At 46.1% G+C, this 23,060-nt stretch overlaps 1 protein-coding gene and 1 long non-coding RNA gene across 2 annotated transcripts in view; both read left to right on the top strand.

Moving 5' to 3' along the window:
• Positions 1-18,097, top strand: part of fscn1a (fascin actin-bundling protein 1a) — a 33,390-nt gene extending 15,293 nt beyond the window's left edge. Inside the window, exons 2-5 of the mRNA XM_055651056.1 lie at positions 11,332-11,488; positions 14,545-14,666; positions 15,514-15,681; positions 17,133-18,097. Coding sequence (XP_055507031.1) covers positions 11,332-11,488; positions 14,545-14,666; positions 15,514-15,681; positions 17,133-17,335 — 650 coding nt within the window. The 3' untranslated portion in view covers positions 17,336-18,097. The remainder of the gene's footprint in view (positions 1-11,331; positions 11,489-14,544; positions 14,667-15,513; positions 15,682-17,132) is intronic.
• Positions 18,098-18,489: 392 nt separating this feature from the next.
• On the top strand, positions 18,490-19,630 carry LOC129706669 (uncharacterized). Its single transcript, XR_008725085.1, has 2 exons — positions 18,490-18,606; positions 18,800-19,630. It is a non-coding gene; the product is annotated as an uncharacterized LOC129706669 (long non-coding RNA).
• Positions 19,631-23,060: the final 3,430 nt, after the last annotated feature.

Raw genomic sequence — 23,060 nt, 5'->3', positions numbered from 1 at the left:
CAGCGCGGAAACTGGCCCAACCAGGTCCGTGCCGACCAGCGATCCCTGCACATTAACACTATCCTGCACCCATTAAGGACAATTTTTTACATTTACCAAGCCAATTTACCTACAAACCTGGAGGTCTTTGGAGTGTGGGAGTAAACCGAAGATTTTGGAGAAAACTCGCGGGGAGAAGGTACAAATTCTGTACAGGCAGCACCCGTAGTCAGGATGGAACCCGGGTCTCTGGCGCTGCATTTGTTGTAAGGCAGCAACTCCACTGCTGCACCACCTCAAACAGTGCTGGATAACTCAGCGGGACAGTCGGTATCTCTGGGAGGACATTGATAGGTGATAATTCAGGTCGGGGTCCCTCCTCATGTTCTCCAGAGATGCTGCCCGATCTGCCGAGTTACTCCAACACTTTGCGTTTTAATCAAGATTCCAGCATCTGCAACTCCTTGCATTTTCATGGTCTGGTGTCCTTATTTACTGTGCGGGCGTGCATGCACGTGCACACTGAAGATGTGATTTGTTTTGGCACTGGTAGTTCACTTCAGGAATATCAACATTGTGTGCGGATCAGTGTGGCAAATTTCACAATGCACAGTGTCACATTTGTATATTATTACCTGAAACCATTGCCACCAAATGAAAAATAAACTGTATCGAGCACAAGGCATTCGTGTTGGTGTGAGTCATACCAGTCAGCCCTGTGCAAGCAATTAAGATGTCTATTGTAATGCGACATTTCCTGAGCTTGACACTTGACAACTTTAAGTGGGGGTTGAAGCTTTTTAAATGTGTTTTGTTCGATCAGCGGCTACATTTGTGGTAGTTTGAGTTTTGGAGACAGGCACGGACACAAGCCCTTCTGCCCACGAGCCCGCACCAACGAGCCCTTCGGCCCACCGTGTCCGCACCAACGAGCCCTTCGGCCCACCATGCCCGCACCAACGAGCCCTTCGGCCCACCGTGTCCGCACCAAGCCAGCGGTCGCCCACACACTAGTTCCAACCTGCACACTAGGGACAATTTACAGCAGCCAATTAACCCACAAACTTGCACGTCGTCTTCAGAGTGTGGGAGGAAACCGGTGCACCCGGAGAAAACCCACGAGGTCACAGGGAGAAAGTGCAAACTACAGACGGCACCAGAGGTCAGGATCGAACCGGCTCTCCAGGTGCTGTGATGCACCAGTTCTATCACTGTGCTGTGCACAGGTTGGTGAATCAGACATTTCTCCCACACAGCTCCAAATGAGATTAACGCTTCCCAAGTGAACTAGGAATATATTTAATAGTATAAATGGGTTGCTTCTGGGGACTAGTCTCTGGACACGTCAACTAATGAGCACTTAGTTTAGATTTCCCCAAGATGTGCTAATGACTGTTCTCTAAAGCAGATTAGTGCCTGTCCTGATTGTATGCAATTACTTTAAATTTCATTCATTACATTCTTCTTGTTTTTGTTCCTACAGAAGGGATTGTCCAGTCCTTCCGAGCTGTCTGCTTTGTAGATATGCTTAACTTTGTGTAACCCTAACCTTGTTAAGCTCCACTTTGAGCATCTGGTGAAAACTCATCGGCTTCTCTATTGACTTTAGACTTTAGAGATATAGTGTGGATCACTGGCCCTTCGGCCCACCGTTGTATCCTAACCTACAAACCTGTACATCTTTGGAGTGTGGGGGGGTGAAACTGGAGCTCCACAGCGAGAATGTACAACCCCCGATCTGACAGCACCCGTAGTCAGGATTGAACTCTGGGCCTCTGGCGCCGTGAGGCAGCAACACTATCGCTGTGCCACCCCAGGAGTAGATCCCCATTCAGAACTGCAGATGCTGGTAAATCGAAGGTAGACACAAAATGCTGGAGTAACTCTGCGGGTGAGGCAGCATCTATGGAGAGCAGGAGTTGGCGGCGTTTCGGGTCGAGACCCTTCTTCAGTCTAATGTGGGGGGGAAGGGCGGGAAGAAGAAAGGAAGAGGCGGAGACAGTGGGCTGTGGGAGAGCTGGGAAGGGGAGGGGAAGGAGGGAGAAAGCAAGGACTACCCGAAATTGGAGAAGTCAATGTTCATACCACTGGGATGTAAACTACCCAAGTGAAATATGAGGTGCTGCTCCTCCAATTTAGGGTGGGATTCACTCTGGCCATAGAGGAGGCCCAGGGAGGGGGAGCTAAAGTGCGATATTTTATTGTCACATGTACCTAGGTCTTTGTTCTGCATTCAATCCGGTAAAATCATACAATAGATGAGCACAATCAAGTAAGTGCAAGAGTAAGTGGAGGTCTCTGGTTGTTGACCAACTCCTTGTAAATTAATTACCTTACAGAGACAAAATGATGAGTTCAAGAGCACACATTAATTACCTTTATGCTCCTCCATATTGATGGTTGAAATTGGACATAGTAGTTCTGCTGGAAACAGGATAACGTGGGCCAAAAATATCTAATATGTGACAACGTGCACCAAACGCTGCCATTTCTGGGCCGCGAGGTATATTTGTACGCATGCAACAAAAATCCTGGATCTTTGTGCTGTAACACAAAGCGAAGTGTGTAATTTCAGACGCAGAAAATCGCTGTGCAATCAATGTCCCGACGTTGAGGGCCAAAACTGCCTGCAATCCTGCACATTGTGATGAAGGAGGCCCTCCACCAAAACACTGGTGTAACAGGGGCTCCCTGGAAGGGAGAACACCATTTCTGCAACACCAGAATAAAATCCCACAGCTGAGGGGAGGCACGGTGGCGCAGCGGTAGAGTTGCTGCCTTGTGGCGCTGGAGACCCGGGTTCGATCCCGACTATGGGTGCTATCTCTACGGAGTTTGTACGTTCTACCTGTGACTGTTGTGGGCTTTCCCCGAGATCCTCGGTTTCCTCCCACGCTCCAAGGACATACAGGTTTATAGGTTCATTGGCTCGGTATAAGTGTAAATTGTCCCTAGTGTGTGTGTTAGTGTGCGGGGATCGCTGGTCGGCGCGGACCCGGTGGGTTGAAGGGCCTGTTTCCGCACTGTATCTCTAAACTAAACTAAACCAAACCTGGGCGAATAGTTCCTAAAGTAGTTTGAATAAGCGTATTGTTACAGGGGTGTCCTTGGGTGAAAGTGGACATTTCTGCAGAGAAATCTCATGGGCATTTCTCGGGGAATGGATCCCTATTGTAACCAGTGTTTAAATGAGCCTTTGTCCTCGATTAAACTTGCTTTCCGCAGCTGCTCTGCTCTTCAACACGAGTGTTAAACCAGTGATGTAACACAGACTGCCGTTTGCTGATGTACATTAGGCACCCAAGACTGGAAATTTATTTCACCTTAAACGCTTTGCGCTGTTGAAAGTGTGGGGATTGTATTTTTTAATTTACCTGTGTGTCCCGTGTAGTAATCTCCAAGAGCAGCGGGTGTCCAGGCTCGCTGTTTTGCTCACCTTTCTTGGGGTCATTTGCTTCCATGTCAAGTCTGGTGGCACAGTCTGCGTGTGATGAAAGATTTGGTGAGCATGGAATAGGCAACTTGAGCGGCCACGGTGGTGCAGCGGTAGAGCTGCTGCCTTACTACGCTTGCAGCGCCGGAGACCCCGGTTCGATCCCAACCACGGGTGCTGTCTGTATGGAGTTTGCACGTTCTCCCCATGACCGCGTGGGTTTTCTCTGAGATCTTCAGTTTCCTCCCACACTCCAAAGACGTACAGGTCTGTGGGTTAATTGGTGTATTTGTACATTGTTCCTAGTGTGTGTAGGATAGTGTTAATGTGCGGGGATCGCTGGTCAGTGCTGGCTAGATGGGCCAAATGTCCTACTCCTGCACCTATTGTCTATTGTGGCAGGGACCAGGGTGTAGTTATTGCTAACTCTCTTGTTGGATTCCATTTCTGTTGCTGACTCCTGTAAACCACACGCATATTATGACTGTTTAAAGTCCTGACGAATGGGTTTCACGGACCTGTGAGCCCTTTGCTTGATTTTCACGTAGGTGTCATTGTGGTTTTGTTCAGCGTTTTGTTCATGAAAGCTGCCTTGTCTATCTGCGGTAAACACTCACTGAAAGGCAAGGACCATTACTAATGCTGCAGGAATGACCAGCATTGAAACTGCACCTCTCACAAGTCCACGAGTGAGAGACTATAGACAAAAGGTGCACGAGGAGGCCATTCGGCCCTTCAAGCCAGCACGTCAAGTCATTAATTCAATGTGATAGTTATAGGTGTAGAATTAGTCCACTCCGCCATTCAATCGTGGCTGATCCCTGCCTCCAAATCCCATTCTCCTGCCTTCTCCCCATAACCCTTGACACAATTTCTAATCAAGAGTTTGTCTATCTCTGCCTTAAAAATATCCACTGACTTGGCCTCCACAGCCCTCTATGGCACAGATTAACTACCCTCTGACTAAAGAAGTTCCTCCTCACCTCCTTTCTAAAAGAGCGGCCTTTAATTCTGAGGCTGTGCCCTCTAGTCCTAGACTCTCCCACCAGTGGAAACATCCTCTCCACATCCACTCTTATCTTTATCGTTCATTATTCTGTAAGTTTCAATGAGGTCCCCCCTTAACCTTCTAAACTCCAGCGAGTACAGGCCCAGTGCTGTCAAACGCACATCATATGCTAACCCACTCATTCCTGGAATCATTCTTGTAAACCTCCTCCCCAGAGCCAGCACACTTACTTTCATTTTACAAAACAAATGGTTGAATGTCATGTGGACTGTGCCATACTGGTAATTTACTTCCCCCTCCATATTCCTAAATATCTTTTAAGAGTTAATGCTACTCTCCTGGTCTTATCTTAGCTAAGGTGTTATGGTTGTACATTATGTTAACTTGATATATTACCAAGCAGTAACATTTTTCACACAGAGAGTGGTGAATCTGTGGAATTCTCTGCCACAGAAGGTATTGAATCATATGATTATTAAGGGTTTGGACACGCTAGAGGCAGGAAACGTGTCCCCGATGTTGGGGGGAGTCCAGAACCAGGGGCCACAGTTTATGAATAAGGGGTAAAGCATTGAGAACGGAGATGAGGAAACACTTTTTCACACTGAGAGTCTGCGAAATGTTCTGCCTCGGAGGGCGATGGAGGTGGGTTCTCTGGATACTTTCAAGAGAGAGCGAGATAGGGCTCTTAAAGATAGCGGAGTCAGGGGATATGGGGAGAAGGTAGGAAAGGGGTACTGATTGGGGATGATCATCCATGATCACATTGAATGGCGGTGCTGGCTCGAAGGGCCGAATGGCCTACTCCTGCACCTATTGTCCATTGTCTATGAGATTGTACCACACACCCACTGCAAATATCTGAACCACTACTGCCAATTCCTTGATCCTGTACCAGTACAATGTGGATTGTAATCATGCATTGTCTTTCCATGACTGGTTGGCTCGCAACGGAAGGTTTTCACTGTATTTCGATCTTTGGAGTGTGGGAGGAAGTCCAGAGATCTCTGAGAAAACCCACGCGGTCACGGGGAGAACGTACAAACTCCGTAAAGACAGCACCCGTAGCCAGAATCCAACCCGAATGGCCTAATTCTTCTCCCATAACTTATGATCCCATGACATATTAAATGGTTAAAACCTGTGATATTGCACCGTTTTGGAGTACATCAGGCTACCCCAAGAAGGTTCACCAGACTGATTCCTGGGATGTCAGGACTGTCTTATGAAGAAAGACTGGATAGACTTGGTTTATACGCTCTAGAATTTAGGAGATTGAGAGGGGATCTTATAGAAACTTACAAAATTCTTAAGGGGTTGGACAGGCTAGATGCGGGAAGATTGCTCCTGATGTTGGGGAAGTCCAGGACAAGGGGTCACAGCTTAAGGATAAGGGGGAAATCCTTTAAAACCGAGATGAGAAGAACTTTTTTCACACAGAGAGTGGTGAATCTCTGGAACTCTCTGCCGCAGAGGGTAGTCGAGGCCACAGTTCATTGGCTATATTTAAGAGGGAGTTAGATGTGGCCCTCGTGGCTAAGGGAGGTTCGGAGAGGGTATGGAGAGAAGGCAGGTACGGGATACTGAGTTGGATGATCAGCCATGATCATATTGAATGGCGGTGCAGGCTCGAAGGGCCAAATGGCCTCTACTCCTGCACCTAATTTCTATCTAAAACTGCAGATGCTGGAATATCGAAGGTAGACAAAATTGCTGGAGAATATGCAAATGTGGCTGTACAATGAAATTGCAAATGTGGCAAATTTCTCCAGCAATTTTGTCTTCCCACAAGATCCATTTTAGTACTATTGCAATATTAAAACCCCTCTCGCCACCTGGGAGTCCCATGCCTCTCACGTACGTTTTATTTCTAAGCCACACTGAGCAAAGCCCAGAGCGCTCCTCTTTTGTCATCTTTCCCCGAACCTGTGCTGCCTTTGTGTGATGTTATGCCTTGAGGCCCATTGCTTTGTTGAATTACTCTGCGGTGAAGTGTTTCTGCAACGTCTGGTCGGGCTGACACTTGTAAAATGGGTCCTGGATTGCTCTCTCCCATCTCAGCTTGCAAAACCTTTTGTGTTCTTGGCAAATGTTCCCTTTTTTTCCCCCCACTAGCGCTTTGGCTGGGGTTTCTCCTTGAACTCGTTTAAGTTGAAGGAATCTTGACCCATGCTTGGCAACCTCTGTGTTTAAGAAGGAACTGCAGATGCTGGAAAATCGAAGGTAGACAAAAGTGCTGGAGAAACTCAGCGGGTGCAGCAGCATCCATGGAGCGAAGGAAATAGGCAACGTTTCGGGCCGAAACCCTTCTTCGGACCCAAGGAAATAGGCAACGTTTCGGGCCGAAACCCTTCTTCGGACCCAAGGAAATAGGCAACGTTTCGGGCCGAAACCCAAAGGGTTTCGGCCCAAAACGTTGCCTATTTCCTTCGCTCCATAGATGCTGCTGCACCCGCTGAGTTTCTCCAGCACTTTTGTCTCCTGTCGCATATGTAGTAGGTGCAGGAGTAGGCCATTCAGCCCTTCGAGCCAGCTGATCATGGCTGATCATCTCAAATCAGTACCGCGTTCCAGCTTTTCCCCACCCATATCCCTTGATTCCTTTAGCACTAAGAACTAAATCTGACCCTCATATCTTGAAAACATCCAGTCAATCGGCCTCCACTGCCTTCCATGGCAGAGAATTCCACAGATTCACAACTCTCTGGGTGGAAAAAAGTGTTTCCTCATCTCAGTCCTAAATGGTCTTCCCCTTAGTCGGGATCGAACCCGGGTCTCTGGCGCTGTGAGGCAGCAACTCTCCCCCTGCTCCACCGCAGTGTCACCCCTATACTTGCCCTCCTCCCTCCCTCCTTCAGTCCCCTTGTCTTCCATCACCCCAGACCTCCGTGGGGAATCCTGGACACAGGTTTCGATGCCCCTGTGGTCTACCGTTACGAACCCATGAATCAGCCAACTGGTGCCCTGTGACTCCGAGCCCTGTAGTTTTCCATTCCCAAATACATGTGACTACAAGTAATTATGCAGCTGCTTCCTCACTGCAGTTGTAACAAGCTGATCAGAATCCCTTTGATTCCTTTTCCGGCCACTCCTCAAAAGAATTAGTGTTGCTGTTTTAATTTCCTCCAGGTTATTTGGGCGAGTGTTGGCGCAGGAATTATTTGGCAGGTTTCCATCAAAATCCTTGCCTTCCTAAAGCCACACGGACATTTCTATAGCTTGGTTTAGAGATACAGCCGCGGGAACAGGCCCTTCGGCCCTCCAAGTCCGTGCCGACCAGCGATCCCCGCACATTAACACTATCCTACACACACACCAGGGACAATTTACACTTATACCAAGCTAATTAACCCACAAATCTCCACGTCTTTGGAGTGAGGGAGGAAACGGAAGATCCCGGAGAAAACCCACGCGGTCACGGGGAGAACGTACAAACCCCTGGTACACAAAAATGCTGGAGAAACTCAGCGGGTGCAGCAGCATCTATGGAGCGAAGGAAAAAGGCGACGTTTCGGGCCGAAACCCTCCTTCAGACCCCTTGAACGTTTAGACCCCTTGTTCAAATTAATTTTGAAACTAATTCTAAGATGCAGTATGGTTAAACAATCTTTCCATGTTCTTAAAAATTGGTTTCAAAGCATTAGTTGTGTTAAATACTGGAACGATGAACTGGCCCTAGTTTGGAGGCTAACTCTAGTCTGCCCAGCTGTGTCCTTAGATGGGATCCTAATGTTAAACCAGAACATACCATATTTGAACCGAGACCATTTTGTGTTCATCTTCGGTGGAATCTGAAGGGTCTCGAACCGAAACGTTGCCCTATCCTTCTTTCCAAAGATGCTGCCTGTCCTCAAAATAGAGAGAGTACAGAGGAGATTTACTGGAATGTTGCCTGGGTTTCAGCAACTAAGTTACAGAGAAAGGTTGAACAAGTTAGGGCTTTATTCTTTGGAGCGCAGAAGGTTAAGGGGGGACTTGATAGAGGTTTTTAAAATGATGAGAGGGGTAGACAGAGTTGACGTGGATAAGCTTTTCCCACTGAGAGTAGGGAAGATTCAAACAAGGGGACATGACTTGAGAATGAAGGGACTGAAGTTTAGGGGTAACATGAGGGGGAACTACTTTACTCAGAGAGTGGTAGCTGTGTGGAATGAGCTTCCAGTGAAGGTGGTGGAGGCAGGTTCGATTTTAGCATTTAAAAATAAATTGGATAGTTATATGGATGGGAAGGGAATGGAGGGTTATGGTCTGAGCGCAGGTATATGGGACTAGGGGAGATTATGTGTTCGGCACGGACTAGAAGGGTCGAGATGGCCTGTTTCCGTGCTGTAATTGTTATATGGTTATTAGTTACTCCAGCATTTTGTGTCTGTCTTCGGTGTAAACCAGCATCTGCGAGTGCTTCCTACCCATAATATATCTGAATACTGTATCACCAGTAGAAATTAGGGCCCTTCCTTCTTAAGAGAGCTGAGCCTGATCCTTTTTGAGTTAATTAATTGATAATTGCATGCCAGGTGTGGAGCATAAGTGCAGGGATATAGACGGCACTCTATTTAGTGGTGTTTTCAAAGGCCCAATGATTACAATAAATATCCTCCTTTTAAAATTGTGATTCATTGCTGTCTTGTAATCTCCCATGTTCCCCGTTTCTAGGACAACGCTACATGATTAGCTGATTGTGTTGTATTTAATTGCTGTCTTTTAGGGGGCGGGGGTGGGGGTGGTTCAAAGAATCTCACATTGGATGTTAACTTGCTATCGGATAGACTCGAAATGCCGGAGTAACTCACCAGGACAGGTAGCATCTCTGCAGAGAAGGAATGGGTGATGTTTCTGACAATAGACAATAGGTGCAGGAGTGGGCCATTTGGCCCTTCGAGCCAGCACCGCCATTCAATGTGATCACGGCTGACCATCCCCAATCAGTACCCCGTTCCTGCCTTCTCCCCATATCCCCACGGACTCCGCTATTTTTAAGAGCCCTATCCAGCTCTCTCTTGAAAGCATCCAGAGAACCCGCCTCCACCGCCCTCTGAGGCAGAGAATTCCACAGACTTCTGGTTGAGACCCTTCTTCAGAACCCGTCCTGTCACACTGCCTGCATGCTGCCTGACCCACTGAGTTACTCCAGCGTTTTGTGTGCATCTTTGGTGTAAATCAGCTTCTGCCAGTTCCTTCCAACACAAACTTGCGGTCATTTGTGTACAAGATTTTAAAATGTTACGGTGCAAAAATAGCCAATGAAATAAGCTTGCAAGTAGTCTGCCCTTTCAGCAGGTCTTGGTTGAGATTTTTTTTAAATCAGGGCACTAATTTTCTATAGCGAACTAAGGACCTGCTCAGTTACTCCAGCACTTTGTTTTTGTTTCCAAACCAACATCTGCAGCTCCATGTTGAACAAGTTAGGTCTTTATTCTTTGGAGCGCAGAAGGTTAAGGGGGGACTTGATAGAGGTCTTTAAAATGATGAGAGGGATAGACAGAGTTGATGTGGACAAGCTTTTTCCCTTGATAGTAGGGAAGATTCATACAAGAGGACATGACTTGAGAATTAAGGGACAGAAGTTTAGGGGTAACATGAGGGGGAACTTCTTTACTCAGAGAGTGGTAGCTGTGTGGAATGAGCTTCCAGTGGAAGTGGTGGAGGCAGGTTCGATTCTATCATTTAAAAATAAATTGGATAGGTATATGGATGAGAAGGGAATGGAGGGTTATGGTCTGAGTGCAGGTAGATGGGACTAGGGGAGAATAAGTGTTCGGCACGGACTAGAAGGGCCGAGATGGCTTGTTTCCGTGCTGTAATTGGTATATGGTTATATGTTGTGAATGGCCTTGAAGAAATATCAAGCATATAAATAACAGGTAGACAAAAATACTGGAGTAACTCAGCGGGCGAGGCAGCATCTATGGAGCGAAGGAATAGGTGACGTTTCGGGTCGAGACCCGAAACGTCACCTATTCCTTCGCTCCATAGATGCTGCCTCGCCCGCTGAGTTTCTCCAGCATTTTTGACTACCTTTGATTTTTCCAGCTTCTGCAGTTCCTTCATAAGTTTTTATAACTAGTTGTCTCTTTGCAATTGGCCCATTGAAACCGCGGATTGGATATTCTGCAACAAATTAGAGCCAAATAGGTGGGAAAAGTCCCAATGAAACCAAGATTGTTACAAAGTGCTGGAGTAACTCGGTGGTTCACGAGAACATCTCTGGAGGAAAAGGATAGGTGACGTTTCTGGGCAGGGGGCTGATGAACGGTTCCGACATGTCACCCATCCTTTTTCGCCAGAGATGCCGCCTGAGTTACTCCAGCACTTTGTGTTTATCTTTGGTATGAACCAGCGTCTGCAATTCTTTCTTCCCCATGTAACAAATGAAACTGCGGAGGCCTCAATAGGCCCGGTCCATGTGTGAACAAGAGGAAGAGGACAGGACTTTGCTGCCTTCTCTCACAGTGGGAACCATTATGAGGGATGTTTTATGTTAAATTCTTTAATGTTGTGTGTTATTCCTATTGGTGTGCTGCAAATGGCAACTCAAATTTCACTACACCAATTGGTGTATGTGACAATAAATGTCCTTTGTCAAATCAGATGGGGTGGGGTGCAAGAAAAAGCGTCCAATATGATTTGATTCTTGTGCATTCTCCCCATGGCTTTTATTTTAGCTTCAGTTTTTGTTTCCTCACGAGAAGAGATGAGCGTGTCTAACTGGGATACTGAGTTGGATGATCAGCCATGGTCATATTGAATGGCGGTGCAGGCTCGAAGGGCCGAATGGCCTCTACTCCTGCACCTATTTTCTATGTTTCTATCTCCTTGTCTGAAGTGAATCAGCACCATTTGGTCAGATTGCTGTCTGTTCCGCCATTGCCTTGGCCTGTTTCCTAACTCTGTGACTTGTTCTTGAAAGGTATGGACCTGTCTGCGAACCAGGATGAAGAAAGTGACCAGGAAACCTTTCAGATAGAAATCAACAAAGAGACCAAGAAGTGTGCTTTCCGGACCTGCAATGGGAAATATTGGACGCTGACATCCAATGGAGGAGTACAGTCCACTGCTTCTATAAAGTAAGGGGACTACTTTGGCATCATGTTGGGCTTGTGTCTTCTGGGCTGAAGAGCCCATCCTTGTGCTGTGTGTACAGTTCTAGATTGTAATCGAAATAAGCTTATTGTTCCTTTGAGACAATGCCACAAGAAACCTTTGTACAGAGTTATAGACGTCACAAATGTTGTCCGTTACTTTGAAACCGCAAGCACACGGCACGGTGGCTCAGCGGCAGAGTTGCTGCCTTACATCAAATGCAGCGTCGGAGACCAAGGTTCGATCCCGACTACGGGTGCTGTCTGTATGGAGTTTGCACGTTCTCCCCGTGATTTGCGTGGGTTTTCTCCGAGATCTTCGGTCTCCTCCCACACTCCAAAGAGACGTACAGGTTTGTAGGTTAATTAGCTTTGGTAAATGTAAAAAATTGTCCATAGTGGATGTAGGATTGTGTTAATGTGCGGGGATCGCTGGTCGGCACGGACCCGCTGGGCCGAAGGGCCTCATTCCGCGCTGTATCCCTAAACTAAACCAAAGTTCATAAGTGATAGGAGCAGAATTAGTCCATTCGGCCCATCAAGTCTACTCCGCCATTCAATCGTGGCTGATCTATCTCTCCCTCCTAACCCCATTCTCCTGCCTTCTCCCCATAACCCCTGACACCCGTACTGATCAAGAATCTATCTAGCTCTGCTGTAAAAATTATCCACTGACTTGGCCTCCACAGCCTTCTGTGGCTAAGAATTCCACAGATTTACCACCACCCTTTTAATTTGGAAGCGTGCTGATTCAGTTTCCAATATTTGGTCAAATCACAGGTTGGCTTGTGATTTATGTTCAGTTGGATGCCTTCAGTGAAGTGCCTGTTCCTTTAAAAACTCCCTAATATTGAAATCAAAACTTGTGGGAACAACACCTGGATGACTGGCTGCATAACATCCATTCTTGAGTAAATACATCTCTGGCATTATCTGGAACTTAATACTGCTCTTTTAGTGAGGGAGAGGATTTTAAGCATTTGGCCTTTTTTTAAATTCTGTTGTAAAATTATACGTCTGTATGATGTGCAGAATTCTATATATTTGTGCCACGTCACGGTGCAAAAAAATGCATCTGAATAGGAACATTAACTCTTCGAAGCTTATCCTTTAGAGATAAAGTGTGGAAACAGGCCCTTCAGCCCACCGAGTTCATGCTGACCACTGATCACCCTGCACATTAGCACTATCCTGCACACTAGGGACAATGTATTACACCAAATATCCTACAAACCTGTATATCTTTGGAGTGTGGAAGGAAACCGGAGCTCCCGGAGTAAACCCACATGGTCCCGAGGAGAATGTACAAACTTTGTACAGACAGCACCCGTGGTCAGGATCGAACCGGGTCTCTGGCTCACTAAGGCAGCAGCTCTACCGCTGCGCCATCGTGCTGCACTTGTGCAGAATTTTTAAATTTCTTGCATTTGTGCCACGACACTGTTCAAAAAGCCCATCTGAATTGGAACACAGACCGTTCTAGGTTTTGCCTTTGATCAAAATAGTATGATTTGCGGGAATCCTTCTATGTAAATGAGCTTGGACCGATGTTTAGTTTAGAGATATAGCGCGGATATGGACGCTTCGGCCCAGAGAGTCCGCACCGACCAGTGACCCCTCCATTCTCCCCTCTCAGAACGAATAACAAGAAAGGTAGACACAAAATGCTGGAGTAACTCGGGACAGGCATCATCCCACTGGAGAGTAGGAATGAACAAGTGACATTTAGGGTCAAGACCCTTCTTGGTCACAGTCACGGGGAGAACTCTACCGCTGCGCCATTGTGCCAGACCAAATCTATTTCTATTCAATAAATATCAGGCAGCTTACAAGGAGGCAAGTGGCAATGTTTACTGTTGGGCACTGGATACCACTCTAATGCTGCACTATAAAGGTGTTTGTTCAGAATGACTCGAATGAGAAATGTCCCCGTTTGCTACTTTTGGACCACGTTGTCAATCACACTGTTGAACTTTCACCTCTCTACCCTATCATATAATTTTATTTTTGCATGAGACATTTAAAATTACTATCATTATTTGCACCACTTCACTTTGTGCCAGTTGGAGCTGTGTGGCTCCCACGTACTTTGATATTTGTTACACTCGACATGTTGAACAACAGAGAACCAGTCCTGGGTGTGTTCTAACACCCACCCCCTTTCCCCAGAGGTTAAGTACAGTGTGTTTCTGTCAGCAACTTTCCAGACTGCCGCCAGTATTGACCTGGCCTCCCCTGGAACTGATTTAACGTACTGGCACTCTGGCACTTGAGTCTTCATTTTATGTCTTTTTAATTAAATCGCGCATTATTTCTCCTCCAGTCTCAACATAGGGCAGCGCAGCTGTTCGAGCTGCTGCCACACAGCACCAGGGGCCCTGGGTTCGATCCTGGCCTCGGCTGCTGCCTGTGTGGAGTTTGCACGTTCTTCCCGCGACCTTGTGGGTTTGCCCCGGGTGCTCCGGTTTCCTCCCACATCCCAAACACGTGTGTGTGGGTTTGCAGATTAATTGGCCTCTGTGAAATTGCCTCTGATCTGCAGGGACTGGATGAAAAAGTGGGATAGCATGGACCGGGTGTGGCGGGTGATTGATGGTCGGTGTGGGGCTGAAGGGCCTGTTTCCAAAACTGTAAACATCCCAGCTCCAACAGTCACGGTGGCACAGCGGTAGAGTCGCAGCAAATGCCGCGCCGGAGGCTCGGGTGCTGTCTGTATGGAGTTTGTATGTTCTCCCCATGACCTGCGTGGGTTTGTAGGTTAATTGGCATGGTAAATGTTAATGTTAATGTCCCTAGTGTGTGTGTGTGTGTGTTAATGTGTGGTGATCACTGGTCGGCACGGACCCAGTGGGGCCGAAGGGCCTGTTTCCGTGCTGTATCTCTGAACTAAACTAAGTAAACTTCACATTAGTCGAGGTGTCGGATAGGGTAGAAATTCAACGTTTCTCTTTGCTTTCTCTTCCTCTCCCGTTGGTTACCCTGTGCTGACCTATTGAAGATGGCCACCAAGGAATTAATCCTTTGTCCGTTTGGTTTTCCAGAAATGACAACTGTTACTTTCAGATTGAGTGGCGTGAACGGAGAATTGTTCTGAAGGCCGTCAATGGGAAATACGTGGCCGCTAAGAAGAACGGCCAGCTTTGTGCCAGCATCGAAACACCAAGTAAGTTCCTGCTAGACTTCAAGACTTTTGCGTCCCATCACAGTGAGGAGGCGCCTGGTGAACTCGCTGTGGTGGATGTTAAATTTGTGTTTATTGTGTGTGTTTGTTATTTTATATTATATGTATGACTGCAAGGTAACAACATTTCGTTCAGACCGAAAGGTCCGAATGACAATAAAGGACACTTTGACTTTTGACTTCTAATAGTTGCAGTCAAACATCTGCAAACATCTGCATTATAGGAGCAGAATTAGACCATTTGGCCCATCTCGTCTACTCTGCCATTCGATCATGGCGGATCTAAACATACTTCCACTTTCCAAGTAGAGGTGGTTTGAAAGGAATGGATGTGTTATGAATATTATTGTGTTGGTATTTGCCTCGCCTGTTTTACTTGTTCAGCGTCATAGTATTAATGTATAGTATTACCCGATTTGAATGGATATTATCCAAACAAAAGCTTTCATTGTACCTTGTACACAGGTAAGAATACTAAACCATAGAGCTATAATCTTCATGGCTTTGGCTTTCAAGCTATTTGGTCTTGAAGGAGGCCATTGCCTGACCTATATCTGGCCTTGGATCGATACAAAATGCTGGAGTAACTCAGCGGGCCAGGCAGTGTCTCTGGAGAGAAGGAATGGGCCAGAGGTGCTGCCTGTCCCGCTGAGTTACTCCAGCATTTTGTGTCTTTATCTTCGGTTTAAAGCAGCATCTGCAGTTCCTTCCTACACTACTGACCCGTAGCCTTGCTGCTGTGCCGAGGTTTTGGAAAACCTCTTGAATTGGTGACAACCACCTGTGAAATGCTGACACCTTCCTTCTTCTCCCCCTCCCCCTGTTCAAGCGGAGACGGAGGAGTTTGTAATGAAACTCATCAACAGGCCCATCATAGTCCTTCGTGGAGAGCATGGCTTCATTGGCTGCAGGAAAGTCACCGGGACCCTCGACTCCAACAGATCTTCATACGATGTCTTTCACCTGGAGCTGAACGATGGAGCTTACAACATCAAAGGTACATCAGTGAATGATTACTCTTTGTACTTTCCTGGAATACTGTGTTCCACAGATGCCACCGTCTCATCCCTGAGCCTGAAACGTATGTTGGTGGATGGAGTTCCCCTTCTAGACATTACCGCAGCAATGCTTTCGTTCATATTCTCCCACGTGAGTTGCTAACGTGAGCAGCATTTCTACTTTATGCAAGAGTTTCCGACTGCAAATAAGTTATTAGAGAAAGATCTTTTCAATAACTATTTATTTTCTTTGTTACTCCAAGTTTAAAAATAAATGCTCCATGTTATTATTGTTTAGAATATTGTTCGACAACAGTAGAAGCGTGTGTGTATGTGTGTGTGTGTGATATATATATATATATATATATGTGTGTGTGTATATATGTATATAAGGTGTGTGTATATATATATATATATATATATATATATATATATATATGATGTGTGCGTGTACACATATGTGTGTACACACACACACACATAATATATATATATAATATATGTGCGTGTGTATATAATATCACTTTCAATAGCCACCCATTGGTGAAGTGTCAGTTGTGCTCTTAAACCCAATGGTATCAGATTACTGGGCGGCACGATGGTGCAGTACTGGTGTTGATGCCTTACAGCGCACAGCCACACTGGGTTCGATCCCGACTACGGGCGCTGCCTGTTCAGAGTTTTTACGTTCTCCCCGTGACCTGCGTGGGTTTTTCCGATCTTCGGTTTCCTCCCACACTCCAAACACGTACAGGTTTGTAGGTTAATTGTCTTGGTGTAAATGTTTAATTGCCCCTAGTGTGTAGGATAATGTTAATGTGCGGGGAACACTGGTCGGTTCGGACTCGGTTGGCCAAAGGGCCGGCTTCTGCGCTGTATCTCTAAACTAAACTAAAACTACTGTGGGAAGGTTATATGGAAACAGTTTTTTTTCCTCCTAAACTGTTTAATTCAAAGACAGCCTTTTTCTGTTTGTCAATTTCCAAAGTAACTTTAGTGGTTCTCTAGTTCCCGATTGAGATTGTTATAAACCAATTCGGCTCACGGAATGCAAACGTTTCTTAATTCATCACTTGTGTTATAACTAATTTACCCTGCGTGATCTAAATGTTCTCTAGTTCATCACTTGCCTTGTATCCAACTGGTTTATAGTAACACATGGTGACAGAATTGCCGACACTAGAATTGAACTTGTACCAGGCAGTATAGCCTGTGGGTGGGTGGGGTGTGGTGTGTGTGTGTGTGTGTGTGTGTGTGTGTGTGTGTGTGTGTGTGTGTGTGTGTGTGTGTGTGTGTGTGTGTGTGTGTGTGTGTGTGTGTGTGTGTGTGTGTGTGTGTGTGTGTGTGTGTGTGTGTGTGTGTGTGTGTGTGTGTGTGTGCACTGGTTCTTGTGTACTTGGTTGCACTTCTCAACCCCATCTGACTGACATACTCTTGTATTCCTTTGCAGATTCCACTGGGAAATATTGGATGGTTGGAAGTGACTCCTCAGTCACCAGCAGCAGTGATAAACCTGTGGATTTCTTGTTTGAATTCTGTGACTACAATAAGGTTGCAATTAAAGTCGATGGAAAGTATTTAAAGGGGGACCATGCAGGGGTGCTCAAGGCGTCTGCCGATGCCATTGACTCCTCCACCCTCTGGGAGTACTAAATGCACTTTACGTGGCTTTGCTGCATCTGTTAGTTGCAGAATCCTACCACGGACTGCCATGCCTGCCTGCCTGCCTTTCACAACATATTGCAACCACCTTGTTTTTAAAAAAAATTGAAACTTTTTTTTTTGTATATTCATCTCGGCTGCAGCTGCTATTAAAGATCTGCCGTCAGATCTATGCAGGGCATTGAAATCAGTGCTTCATGACATTCCCTTTAGCGTTCCTTAATTTGTAGTGGGACTTTTCTGGAGACTGTAACATTGGCAATGTTACGGTTAAGACTTTATGTGCCTTTTCCGCATTGCTGCTGTTCTGCCGACATGCCCCTGGTATTGTTGGCCGTGTGTCGGCTGTGCCAGGCTGGGAGCCCAAGGCCACTCGCAGCCTCCCGATGTAAATGGAGGCGAGCTCCCTAACGCTGGCTTTATACTGGGAATGAATGCAGTAAACGGAGTAGCAAATAAACCTCGACCTCCCATCCTTTCTGCAGAAGGCAGTTTCATTCTCTGGAACGCCATTCACCAAACCCTCAGCTCATTCCACTCAGTTGCCCCGCGCAAGTCTACTGCATGCTATCACTTAAGCTACCCCTTGAACACAGACCCGACACAGTTGCCACGGTTATTGAGGAACAATTCCATAAATGATTCGCAATCGAGCAGCTCCTACGAGAATTGTTCTTCGATCTCTCGCTCATCACTTGCCCAATACCCAACTCATTATAGTAATACCATGACAACAGAATTACCCACACTAGAATCGAAGTTGGACCCGGCAGTATAGCCCTTGGTGTGTGCATTAGTCCTTGTGTACTTGCTTGCACTTCTCAAGAACTCTTCAGGGGAAAAAAAAAGAGGGAAGCAGAAGACTTCCTTGTAACATCCATTCCCAAACTGGTGGTTGTGGAGTGGTCTTGTGTTAGACACTTGTCTCTCCATTATCCATCCACCATGTATCATCACTGCACGAGGAAGGTGTTCTGTTTGCTAATTGTGACTTTTATCTTATTGGGAGTCACCGTCGCCATTGTGCTTATATTTTTCACTGTGCATCTTGTGCTTAGCTAGTGCCACCTTTATACAATATTCTTCAGTCGGGTGTGTGTGAGCATGCGTGCCTAATTGCCGACAGCAACAGTGGTAGGTCTTTGAATGCCTAGGGAAGGAAAAACACACCACTGCCATTGTTTTTTTTTGCTGGAGATATTTTCTCGTTATCATTCTCTGCACCTTCTCATGGTGATGTAGCTTCTGGAATATTTTAATAGGTAGACAAAAATGCTGGAGAAACTCAGCGGGTGCAGCAGCATCTATGGAGCGAAGGAAATAGGCGACGTTTCGGGCCGAAACCCTTTGGGTTTCGGCCCGAAACGTCGCCTATTTCCTTAGGTCCGAAGAAGGGTTTTGGCCCGAAACGTTGCCTACTTCCTTCGCTCCATAGACGCTGCTGCACCCGCTGAGTTTCTCCAGCATTTTTGTCTACCTTCGATTTTCCAGCATCTGCAGTTCCTTCTTAAACTGGAATATTTTAATACTTGTTTTTGCTGGAATTTGTAAAGCGTGTATATCCTTGAACTGGAAACTTTAGTCATGCTTGCTCTGATACTACCTAATTTAGTAACGGTTCAATGTTAGCGGAGTGAACTGGACCCCCCCCTCTCCCCCCAAGAATGCATATGAGCCCACATCAATTGTGCCCTCCCTTCAAAAAAAAACAAACATGACCAAACTCAGTCGGGAATGATTTGGTTTGAGGTGAAAGATAGGCAGGCATTTGGACCATAACCCCTGCTATTACTGGTCCTTGGTAGGATCTCCTTCATGCAATCTTGCAATGTACTTGTATGGAGACTGCATGTGGTCTTGTAACTTGTTGTGGAGGGACATGTTGCCAAAACCCGCTTCTGTTTATGTGAAACCTTTGTACATTATCCTCGCCGGCAAAGCGATTGGAATCGCGGTGACCATGAGTGCTCTAACCTTCCAGTTTGTGCTCGCTTCAGTCTACCCTTTTAAAATAAAACTGGTCTCATTAGTCTTGTGTAAATTACAACATGTCAGGAATTGCTGGATTCAAAACTTTCGATGTCACCGAATGTATATATATTAAAAAAAAAGCAAAACGTTACCGAAAGGACATTTAAAATTGGTCAACTTGAGCGTTCACCTGAAACGACGGATTTCATACACGTATCCCGTAGAAATAACACTGTACTTTGAACTTCTTCCCATTCATGTCACTTGTATAACTCGAGGAATGTCATGTGAAATAAAATTGTTGCATCTGCTAAAGTGCTTGTGTGTGTGAGTGTGTGTATTTTAATTCTCGTTAGAATCGAGCACAGAACATGGTAGATTATTGCATCATTGCATTTGGAGTTTGGGATCTCATGGGGTGGATGTGCGGTGGGGACAGGAAAAACTCTGCGTGGAAAAACAAAATATGTAGGAAGGAACTGCAGGTGCTGGTTTAAAGCCGAAGAAAACCACAGACAGCTGGAGTAACTCAGCGGGTCAGACATCATCTCTGGAGAAAAGGAATGGGTGACGTTTTGAGTTGAGATCCTTCAACCTGAACCCAGTCAAGTGATTAATGATAGTCTGAGGTTCTCCAATGAGGTAGATGGTAGCTCTGGACCGCTCGCTAGTTGGTGATAGGTTGGTTCAGTTGCCTGATAACAGCTGGAAAGACATTGTCCCCGAGTCTGGATTCTGCATATTAGAAGTACATGAAGTTTTTAGGGGTATCAAAGTTCTGGGGAATGTGTATATGACTAGACCTTTCCTCCGAACAAAACTAAGGGGGTTGTTCGATATGATGGTTTTGCATTTGTCTGCGCTGTCAACAGCCCTAAGCAAAGATTTACAGGCAAATTGCCGATGTTCATTAACAGAGCGTTCATTCATTTTAACGAAGGTGGAGACTGTGTGCGCTGGTTCGTTGGGTCAGCAGCAAGTTCTCTACCGACAGTTGCATTTGTGGATTGTACCAATGGGGAACCTCGCTGGTAAAACCTCGGCACCAATTGTCCACGTGGACCAGAGTGGAAACGCCAGACCAGCCCGGCCCATAATAACTGATCATCGTCCACTCTGCTTCTGGGGCCGAGCCTCCTCCCAGGCCGGTCAAAAACAAGCGCCTGAACAGTCAAACTTAGAAACAGAACGGTGGCGCAGCGGTAGAGTTGCTGCCTCACAGCGCCAGAGACACGGGTTCAATTCTGACTGCGGGTGCTGTCTGTACGGAGTTTGCACGTTCCTCCACCCTGTGACCACGTGGGTTTCCTCCCACTCCACAAAGACCTGTGGGTTAATTGGCTTTGGTAAATTGTGCCTGGTGTGTGGGATAGAGCAAGTGTATGGTCTGTGCGTACTGTCTGTTTCTGTGCTGTATCTCTATACTAAACTAAACCATTAGAAGTTAGTGAAAAAATTATTAAAATACTGAAAACCAAAATGAATGACACATTTATACATGTTACCATTCAATTATTTGATATTTGGACAGATATGGACACGGTTTTAGAGGTGATATGGATGAAATACGGGCACATCGGACAAGTGCCCGTATTTCATCCATATCACCTCTAAAACCGTGTCCATATCTGTCCAAATATCAAATAATTGAATGGTAACATGTATAAATGTGTCATTCATTTTGGTTTTCAGTATTTTAATAATTTTTTCACTAACTTCTAATGGTTTAGTTTAGTATAGAGATACAGCACAGAAACAGGCACTACGCACAGACCATACACTTGCTCTATCCCACACACCAGGCACAATTTACCAAAGCCAATTAACCCACAGGTCTTTGTGGAGTGTGGGAGGAAACCCACGTGGTCACAGGGTGGAGGAACGTGCAAACTCCGTACAGACAGCACCCGCAGTGAGCTAATATGGTTGGCATGGACAAGGTGGGCCTGTCCGTTGGGCTGTAGAGCTCGAAGCAAGAGTTCATGAGTTCTAGGAGCAGAATTAGGCCATTCGACCCATCAAATCTACCCCACTATTTAATCGTGGCTGATCTACCTTTCCCTCTCAGCCCCATTCTCCCCAGAACCCCTCTCACCCGTACTAATCAAGAATCTATCAATCTCCGCCGTAAAAAAATATCCTAGACTTGGCCCCCACAGCCGTCTGTGGCAATGAATTCCACAGATTCACCGCCCACTGGCTAAACTGCTGAGTAATATCGGCAAATTTCAATTGTCTGGAACCCACTCCTGACTCCAGTGATTCTTGATCACGTCTAGAGCACACTAACGGTAAATTCACAGTTTAATTCTGCAACGCCTGCCTTTAGAATTAATTAAGATATCTGGTGTACAGTGGTTAGCCGCTTGTGGAGAGATCACGGGATCGCAAAGAGAGAGTTAACCAGAGCTCTTTGTGCAGTGAATTGTTAGGGCTTGTAATGTTCAGTGTGATAGAATTAATGTTGCAGCTCACACGATGCAAATGATAGATATTTTTGTGAGAAGCTAATTAAAGGGATATAGGATCGCCACAAAGGGCTGGAGTAAATCAGCATCGGGACAGGCAGCATCTGTGGAGGACGAGGATGGGTGGCGCCTTGGGCCGGGACCCTTCGTCAGGGTCTGCAACAGATGAAAGATGGAAGGAACTGCTGATGCTGGTTCAAACTGTAGATAGACACAAAACCACAGCTAACAATGAATGGCCACTCTCCTCGATCATTATTAATTTTTTGCGTATCTTTCATACATTTGTTCCATATCTCTCCTTTTCCTTTCCCCTGACTCTCAGTCTGAAGAACGATCTCGACCGCGAAAAGTCACTTTTCTCCAGAGATGCTGCCTGACCTGCTGAGTTACTCCAGCTTCTTGTGTCGTAACTTGCCACGGATCAGTTGTTCTTTTAGTAGAACCAGCCTAGACCACAGAAGATAGCTGGCCTTAACTTGGGTAGCGTCTGTGTGTCAGGATGAATGTTGAACTGATACAAGACAGAAGTTCCAGCGGAATATTAGGTGACCCTATGATTAGTTTTACACTGTACAGGATAACCAGTAGCTTGTTGATCACTCCATTCCATTGTCCGATATCCAATTGCTTTTGCGTTTGCCCTTCACTAGAGTTAGATAACGTAAATCTCTGCCGTGAATAGACTCAACAGCCTTTCCAAAACAACGCTACTGCAGTCAAAATTTGATAAAACTACATTCAATAAAATCACACAATTTTTCAATTATTTGGCACGTCTCGTTGAGGATGTTGTGAAGATTTTATTTTGAACTCCTGCGAGTACAAGGTCATCAAATTGGCACAGCGGGCGGCTCGGGTGCCAGAGGTGAGCATTACTGTAGGCTTTGTTCTAAACACCGATTAAAAACAATGAGAGGAAAAGATTGGGTAAATGCACAGAATCTCTTGCCCAGAGCAGGGGGGATGGAGGACCAGAGGACATGGGTTCAAGGTGAAACATAGAAACATAGAAAATAGGTGCAGGAGGAGGCCATTCGTCCCTTTGAGCTAGCACCGCCATTCATTGTGATCATGGCTGATCATGGGGTGGAAGATTGCAACCTTCACGTGGTCCGCCCTGTTTCGACTAATGCAATCAACTCGACGTGCACAAACGGAAGATCAAATAGAACAAGTTGTCCGACAACTTTAGGCTGTGCTCGCCACACGCAAGAAGAAGCAGAAGAATCGTCCCCAATCTATAACCCGTGCCTGCCTTCTCCCCATATCCCTTG

The sequence above is a fragment of the Leucoraja erinacea genome, chromosome 20, assembly GCF_028641065.1.
Source record: "Leucoraja erinacea ecotype New England chromosome 20, Leri_hhj_1, whole genome shotgun sequence".
NCBI lineage: Eukaryota > Metazoa > Chordata > Chondrichthyes > Rajiformes > Rajidae > Leucoraja > Leucoraja erinaceus.
This window is presented reverse-complemented; position numbering and strand designations above follow the sequence as displayed.